Consider the following 8,604-nt stretch of genomic DNA (forward strand, 5'->3'; position numbering starts at 1 on the left):
TGCTGACATCTCACATAGTGTATCAGTGTGTTAAAATCCAGCTCAGATGCCACTGGTGCTTAAAGCAGTGTGCTCAATCATCACTTCAGCTTTAAAACACCATCCTTGTGATCTGCATGGATACTTCATGGCCTAACAAATGAAAGCTGTGAAAATGAAGGTGAGTTTATTCTTGAGGCTTTTCCCACTTCATCTCAGCTGAAAGCTAGGATGGGATTCATTCCTCATCACTGACCCAGTGCCCATTTTCTGTCTCCTCACATCTTCCACTCTGCAGCAGACTGTCTCTCTGGCTCTGTAAGTCTCCACAACCAGGAGCGGTTGTGTCTGACTTGGGAGTGGCTGGGAGGAGATGTTTGCACAGCAGGTGTGCCCCAGAGTCTGGGCAGCAGTGGAGGCTGCTGCCTGGGTAGGCTTCTCTTCCCATGGGCAGAAGTTCCTCCATGCAGGCTTTTTTCTAATCCTACTGCAGGTTCTCTTTGGGAGTGGAGAAGGAACTGGCAAGGCTGCATTTGCCATAGCTGTGGTGTCAGGACTTCTCTTACCTCTTCAGCAGAGGCACAGAAGAGTCTGCTGCTTGCAGACCTGCAGTCCTATGTGCTCCACCCCTTTCCAGATCCTCCATAAACCACAGTGAACAAGGAATGGTTTTCCACAACAGATGGCCCAGTTCATCTCTGGCCCCAGCAACTCTGAAAGGAAAAACCACCTGCAGGCATGCTTGGGGTGAACCAGCATCCTGCTGCAGCCAGCTTACTGCTCCTTTCTGACTAACATTTCACTGCTACCTGCCTGAATGTCCCTTTGGAATGGTGGGATGCAGAGCTCTGCTTTAGTTAGCAGCTCCTTACCCTGTCCTACAAGTTCCTCAATGCCTGCAGCTGTATCCCACTGCCTGGGCCATCCTGAGGGGCACTGACTCCTCCGTGTTCATGGCTTTCCCCTTGCCCTGGAAGGAGCTTGCTCAGGGCTGTCCCAGCACCACCTTGAGCAGAAGCTCAGCAGAGTTGTGGGGAAGTGCTGCTCTCCTGTTTCTTATCCCTACCTCTTCTTGCTGGGTGTCTGCCATTAGCCACCCATCATCCTCTCTTTTAAACAATCCTATGCTGACAGCATCTGTCAGGAGCTCCAGAAAGAGCTTCAGAGCTCTGCTCTGCCACACAGTTCTGCCAAACCTCATTTTGCTTCCCTCCTTCAGGGGAGAACAGGACTCAGAGCATTTCCCACCCTCTGACAGGGTTGAAAGCCGCTGGGGAAGTGCTTAGAAATGCAAGGGGTGTGTGTTGGTGTCTGCTGTTGCCATGGAGCTGAGCTCTGTTGACAGACTCAGGCTGCTGGTGGCCAGGGTGCCACGGGCTGTGGCAGGTGATGGTGGTGGTGACCGTGGTGGGGCTTCTCCAGGATCCAGCTTTCCACGCAGCCAAGTGCACAGCAGAGGTAACCTCTGGGCTACAACCTCCAGGGTGGGTTGGGAGCAGTGGGGAGCAGCATGGCCTGAAAGTGAACAAGCAGAGCAGATGCAGAAAATGCAGCTGATGATGCTCAGCAGTTTCTTTGAATCTCTCACCACTTACATCCCTCTCACATAGAGGGGAGGGGGGGAGGGAGCACCAGGAGAATTCAGTAATACCTGTGAGCAGCCTTTCAGAGGAAAGCCAGGACACCAACTACTTGCACAGAGAGGGATTTAGAGCAGCTGGAGGTACTTCTGCAAGTGCTGGGAAGTACTCCAGAGGTGTATGAAGGGTGCAGGGCAGTATCTGGATGACAATGTGGCTGTGGTTGTAGTTCCTAAGGGAAACAGAAGCTGGGATGGGATGGGATAGGATTAGATTGGATTGGAAAAGACCTTTGAGATTATCGAGTCAACCTATCACCCAACACCATCTAATCAACTAAACCATGGCACCAAGTGCCTCATCCAGTCTCTTCCTAAACACCTCCAGTGATGGTGACTCCACCATCTCCCTGGGCAGCACATTCCAATGGCAAATTACTCTTTCTGTGAAGAACTTCCTAACATGCAGCCTAAACCTCCCCTGGTGCAGCTTGAGACTGTGTGCTCTTGCTCTAGTGCTGGTTGCCTGGGAGAAGAGACCCCCATCAGGATAGGATAGGGTAGGCTAGGGTTTGGGAGGCTCTTCAGCTGCTTGTAACCAACTTTTCTTCCCTTGCCTTGAAAACACAGGCTCTGAAGCTGAAGTTTCCACGCAAGTTTGCAGACCCTGTGCTCCAGCCTTTGGTAGAAGTTGCATGGCATGAATACCTGCAGAAGAAAAAGAGGGTAACTCAGGAGTCCTGTTCCCAGGGCTGCAGCTGCTCCCAGCTTGGTGCCAGACACTGTGGCAATCAGCTTTTCCACCCCAGCTTATTTAATGTTCTCAGGAAGCCCTGAGACAGGATGGGGCTCTCCAGGGGCTTTTCCTATTTATTCACTCTGAGCTGCCCCTAGAGTGACACCCAGATGACTCTCATCACAATGATGTCCCATAGCAGCAGAACCCAGACCCTGAAGGCACACACCCCTCACTGAAAGCTGCTGCCAGTGACAGGATTTGTGGGTTTAAAAGTAGGAAAGGCATAAAACCACCACAGGCCACCTCACCTGTGGTGGATGTTACTGAGAGAGTGTGTGATTAATCCCTGGAGGCTTTGTTGTCCCTCTGAAATGCAGGAACTGAGAGGGGAGGTGTGGGCATACAGCTCCTCAGTGATGTGCTTCATCGATGGCCAGCTGCTGGGGGATGAGAAGGAGCTGCTCTCATGGTCCTCCCGTGAGTGGAACTATCAGGACACCAAGCCCAGCACACTTCACCAAGCAGCTGCTAAGGAATTCTACACCAACTACCTGAAAAGGAGCCAGGCAAGTAGCATGGTTTTAAACCTGGAGTACAAGGCCTGAGGAAAGGGCAGGTTCCAGCAGGAGGAAGCAGTGCAGGCACAGCACTGGCAGGTTTTTGGGGTTTCTGCCCTGTGATGGTGGGGCCAGAGCTGGGGCTGGAGAGGCTGCTGGGGAGCATCACCAGGACAGCAGAGCCTCGGTGCCTCTCAAAGCCAGGAAGGGACAAACAGCAGCCTGGGTGCCCAACACCTATTAGCTGCTGCAGGGCTGACCAGTCTGACCAAAGCACACTGCTGACTGAGCTGCAGCTGTGCTGCTCCAAAACCCCAACGTGCCCAGCCCTTGGGTATTGAAACTCTTGGGTACCAAAAGCCCAGCTGCCAAACCTCTCCTTTCCCAGCCAAGATCCCCTAAAACCCCAGTGACATAGAATCACAGAATGGTCTGGGTTGGAAGGGACCTCCAAAGCTCATCCAGTCCATCCCCCCTGCAGTGAGCAGGGACATCCTCCATTAGATCAGGTTGCCCAGACCTTGTTGAGCCTGACCTTGAGTATCTCCAAGGATGGGGCCTCAGCTACTTGTTCCAGTGTTCCAGCACCCTCACAGTAAAGACCTTCTTCCTAACATGCTGGTGTGATGCTGCTGGCACTGAAATGCTACAGAGAGCAGAGTGAAACAAAATGTCATAACAAAATGATTACCATAGAAGATGCAGCAGTGATGGCATACAGATCTGAGGCTGGCTGGGAAGGATGTCTGAGGCTGAGAAATGTCCCTTTGGGTGGGATGGACATCATTCCTCTGGATCCATTTATTATTCCTCTGGATCCATTTATTCCTGCCTGCATTGCATGGGCTGCAGTGGGCATGGAAGTGAAGAAGCAGAAAAGATGAAGGAGCCTGGGAGTTTGCTTTTAACACTGTGGGAATTATTTCTGCCCACAATGAAGTGAACCATCCTCTGCTCTTTTTAAATGCTGTTGTGCAGGGACAATCCCATGGATGTTTCCTGAGACCTCAGAAAATGAATGAGAAACCTCAGCACTGAGCAGCTGGACCCTGGCCTGTGTTAGGAAGCCAGCAGAGCATGGAGGGGTGGCCTTCCCCTCACTGCACTTGTTTTTCTGCTTTGAACAGCATGTGTTTGTGTACCTGGAGATTGCCATCGAGGAACAGCCCATTGGGAGGCTGCTGTTTGAGGTATGTTACAGAGGAGAAAAGCAGAAGTGAGGAACAAGCATCCCCAGCGTGCTGCTTCCCCCTGCTGAAGGAGGGAGGACAGAAACCTGGCCAGGGGGCATCATAGAATGATTTGGATTGGAAGGGACCTTAAAGATCATCCAGTTCCAACCCCCTGCCATGGGCAGGGGCACCTCCCACCAGCCCAAGTTGCTCAAGGCCTCATCCAGCCTGGCCTTGAACGTCTCCAGGGAGAGGACATGCACAACTTCCCTGAGCAACCTGTTCCAGTGCCTCAGCACCCTCACTGGAAAGGATTTCCTCCTAATCTCCAGCCTAAATCTGCCCTCCTCAAGCTTCAACCCATTCCCTCTCGACCTATCCCAACAAGCCCTTGTTAAAATCCATTCCCACTTTTTCTTGTAGGCTCCCTTTGGAGGTTCTCAGCTAGGAGTGTCACTCTGTGTCTCCCTCTCCTCCTCTCTTGCAGCTCTTTTCCGATGTGTGTCCCAGGACCTGTGCGAATTTCCGCGCCCTGTGCGCTGGAGGAGCGAAGTCTCTGCGGGACGGCCGGGAGCTCACCTACAAAGACTCCGCTTTCCATCGCCTGCTGAAGGGCTGGTGGATCCAAGGAGGAGGTGTGTCTCCATCCAGGTGTCCTGAGTAAACCCCAGTCACAGCAGAAGTGTGGGGGTGGGATGATCTGCATGAACAGCAGTCTTCATCCATGGAGATGTAGCTGCACTGCATGGCAAAGCAAAACCTCTGCAGGACAAGGTCTCAATATTTAGTTAGTTAGTTAGTTACAAAGCAGAAAGCAGTTCCTCTTTCAGCCATCCTGCTTTCCAAACAGAGGAAAAGCTTGGGTCATTTGTTCTTTTCCTTACCCAAGGCCTTTTCCAAAGAATTTAGGAAACTAATTGAAAGCATCACACTTTTCCCTGAGGTTCTTTGCTTAAGTCGTTAGGAAACTAATGAGAACCATGCAAACACTAAGCATAGCCACAGGAAAGCACATCACTTGTTTTATGGAGAGATTACTTTACAGAGGCATTGAGCCAAGTGTCAAAACCCTCCCAAAGGTGCTGGTGAGTTGCTTTGAGTCCCAGCACCATGCCTGCAGTTTGGCACTGCCAAGAAAGGCCCCACAAATGATGGGGTCCTGCAGCTTGCCCAGCATCCCCAGGGGCAGCACTTAGGTGCCTCAGAAATATCCTCTGTTACTCCATCTGCATTGTATCTCTCATCCATCTTACCTACCTGTGTTTCTTGCCTTGCCTGCCCCAAATGTGAGTGCTTCCATCCACTTAAAGCTCTATACATTAAAGATGCACCTCCTCCTTGCCATGGATCAGCATGCAGGGATCTATGTAGTCCATAAAAGCAACCTAAGACTGCAGGCTTCCACTGTAGAGGACTAACCATAACCAACATGAGACTGTGTTTATAAAGGAACTAAACAGGAGTTTTAAAAGAAGTTGATATAAAAGTAACTAAACCAGGCTTCCTTTAATACAGCTCTATCTATACCTATATTAAAACCCATAGTTTTCTGTAGCACCTCACCCATCAGAAATCTGCTTCAGCTGGAATTCCTCTCTTACCAAACCTCTCTTCTCAGACAAGGCAGTGGTTTTACCTCACCATAAAACTACAGCTGCATTTTTTGTCCTTTCTGCTTCTAACCCTGCCCCCTCTGAGTGACTCCCTTCCCCAAAGCACCTCTCAGGAGCTGTCCCAGGAGGAAGGATGCTAGCTTCAGAGGGGCAGTGATTGAACACACCAGGTGAAGCAGTTCTCAGTAGAAGGATCCTCCTGGGATGGAAGCAGAGCTCTTCCCAAAGGTCTGCTCAAATGTCGGTAACAGAGCAGAGAGAGGGATGCAGTTCTTCCCCAGCCTACACCTCTGAGCACAGCTGAGCTGCTCACTGATAACCCCTGGTAACAGCTGTGCTAAGCCTGGTCTCTGATGGATACTTTGATCTACCCTGCAGACATCGTAACTGGAAAGGGAGGTGGAGGAGAGTCGATTTACGGCCCCACCTTTGAAGGTATGTCCCCTGAGCTATCTTACTGCACAAGTGGCAAATTTCCACACAAGATCAAGTTGTTGATCTGATCTTATTCACAGAATAGCCTGGGAATTCCCTTACATCTCCCTAAAGCAGAAGGGTCTGCTGCTCAGCCAGAGGTATCTGCTTGCATTAGCAGGGGCAGAACGCTTTAGTGAGGACACTTGGGGATCTGTAATCTTGTCTCCCTCCCTGCCTGAGGCTCAGCTCCACCAGCCCCTTCTCTCTGCCCAGATGAGGGGCTGATGGTCACCTGGTGTCTAATTCAAACTTGGAGCACCCACCTTTGTGGACAGGACCTTAGAAATGCAGAAGTGGCTTAGCTACAGCTCTCCAGGTACCCCATACCACTTTTTAAAACACAGGAAGGAACTCAGCTTTAACACAAAGTTGCCTGAACCTCAGTCAGCTTTCCAGGCTTGGGGAGGCTGCAGGTGCTGCTGCCAGCAGCTGTGGCTCTGTGAACATGAGGGGAGCTGCTTCTGAATCTCACCTACCACTGTGAAAGTCCAGGAATGACAAATGTGAGCTAAATTTAACAACCACCACGCACACAAAAACTGCTCCCTCATGCTGCTATGAAGTAATACAACATAATGGAAAAGCAACATCATCATTTGCAATATTTCAGAAGACCAACCCAAGTAATTGATGGAGATGCTTGGGATCTTCTGGTTAGGTTAAATGCTACCCATAAGGAGGGCTTATGACAGTTAAAGCACTTTTGAACCTGATTTATGTTTCCTTATATAAAAGCTCCCCCACTGCCAACGGCACAAAGGAGGTGACATTTGAGCAGGCTGGGCAGCAGCCAGCAGTGAGATCAGAACTGGCAAGTGCAGCTCAATACCTTCTTTCCCAGGATAGAATCATAGCATTGCTTCAGCTGGAAAAGGCCTCTAAGATCCTCTTGTCCATCCATCAACCCTACATGGGCACTAAACCATGTTCCCATGGTTTCTGAGCATCTCCAGGGATGGTGACTCCACCACCTCCCTGGGCAGCCTGTTCCAATCCTTGACCACCCTTTCAGTAAAGACATTTTTCCTAATACCCAACCTAAATCTCCCCTGGCACAGCTTGAAGCCATTTCCCCTTGTCCTATTGCTAGTTCCCTGGGAGAAGAGGCCAGCACCCACCTCACCACAACCTCCTTTCAGGCAGTTTTTCAGCAGGATGTTTTCCATTAGCTTCTTTACTGGCTTCAGCACTAGGCAGTTGTAGGAAGCTCTTTATAGGAAGGAAGGACTTGAGCAGCTGAGTCTAGCTGAGAAGTGTCTCTGCCCATGGCAGGGAGGTTGCAGTAGATGGTCTCTGAGGTCCCTTCCAATCTAAGCCATTCTGTGATTCTATGACATTGATTCAAACCAGGATTGAGCTCATATGAGGCTAAAGACCCTTAGGGGAAAAGGAGAAGGGGAAGGGAGAGTGGGGAAGGAGGAAAGGAGCTTGTGGGAGCTGGTAAAAGGGAGCTGCCTGCTGAAGAGCAGCAAAGGGAACAACACAACTGCAGCCTTTCACCCCAGGCTCTTTCCCTAGATGAAAGCTTTGCCATCAGTCACAAGGGCAGAGGTGTCCTGGGGATGGCCAACCAGGGCCGCCACAGCAACAGCTCACAGTTCTACATCACCTTCCAGCCAGCTCCCTACCTGGACAGAAGATACGTGGCCTTTGGGTAGGTACACCCAGGCTTGCTGCCACTGCACTGCCTGGGAGCTCTCCCTGGCACTGTGAAAGACAGAAGCAAAAGCTGTGTCTCAGGCAGTCACTTCGAATACTGTCACTTCTGACAGCATAGGTCTTGACTTCAAAAGTAACAGCCACTGGTAGCTGGGGCACATGGCACAATGCTTAGCTCTTTAAATTGATGGAGCTGCACAAAGCCAGGGCATTTTCACCTCTCCTAAAATGACAGCTACAGGCTACTTCATCAAGAACTGATGGCATTGTGAAGAGCCATTTTTTAAAGAGCAGAGTGGCTGCAGCCTGTCAGTAGGAAACCAGAGCCTGGATTTGTTATTGCCCCCCACAAGCTGGAGGTGGCAGAGCTGGCTCCAGGTGGATTCTGATCACATGTGCCCTTTCTCCCTCCCACAGGCAACTGATCGAGGGCACAGAGGTGCTCCAGAGACTGGAAGATGTACCTACATGTAATGAAAGGCCCACAGTAGCCTGCAGGATTGTTCAGTGTGGGACCTTTGAGCCATGATCACCAGCCTGCTGGAAGGTAGAGCTCCGTTGCCCACTCAGCTGTTTACAGATCTCCATGGCTTTCACTTAAGGCAAAAATAAAAAGCACTCCCTGCACTTGTCAGTGGCTTAGAAATGTTCTTTGGGCTTAAAAAGCTGTTAAGAAACACCTTTATGGGAGGACTGAAAAAAGACTTGTGAATACCTCTCAGTGCCAGTCTACAGCTTATGGGAAATGGTGTTAATAACAATGATCTATGATTATAGTGACAAGTGGGTATGGCACATATGGGTAGAGCATGTTGGGCAGAAGGATGCA

The 8,604-nt window shown here is 50.5% G+C and overlaps 1 protein-coding gene across 1 annotated transcript; it reads left to right on the forward strand.

The window, feature by feature from the left end:
• Positions 1–314: 314 nt before the first annotated feature.
• Positions 315–8,322, forward strand: PPIL6 (peptidylprolyl isomerase like 6). Its single transcript, XM_054174000.1, has 8 exons — positions 315–1,437; positions 2,189–2,284; positions 2,675–2,896; positions 3,982–4,044; positions 4,514–4,661; positions 6,018–6,074; positions 7,635–7,770; positions 8,193–8,322. The coding sequence occupies exons 1-8, from the start codon at positions 1,369–1,371 to the stop codon at positions 8,302–8,304; spliced, it is 903 nt and encodes a 300-aa protein (XP_054029975.1). The 5' UTR covers positions 315–1,368; the 3' UTR covers positions 8,305–8,322.
• The last annotated feature ends 282 nt before the right edge of the window (positions 8,323–8,604 follow it).

This window comes from Dryobates pubescens, chromosome 28 (genome assembly GCF_014839835.1).
Source record: "Dryobates pubescens isolate bDryPub1 chromosome 28, bDryPub1.pri, whole genome shotgun sequence".
In the NCBI taxonomy this organism is placed as follows: domain Eukaryota; kingdom Metazoa; phylum Chordata; class Aves; order Piciformes; family Picidae; genus Dryobates; species Dryobates pubescens.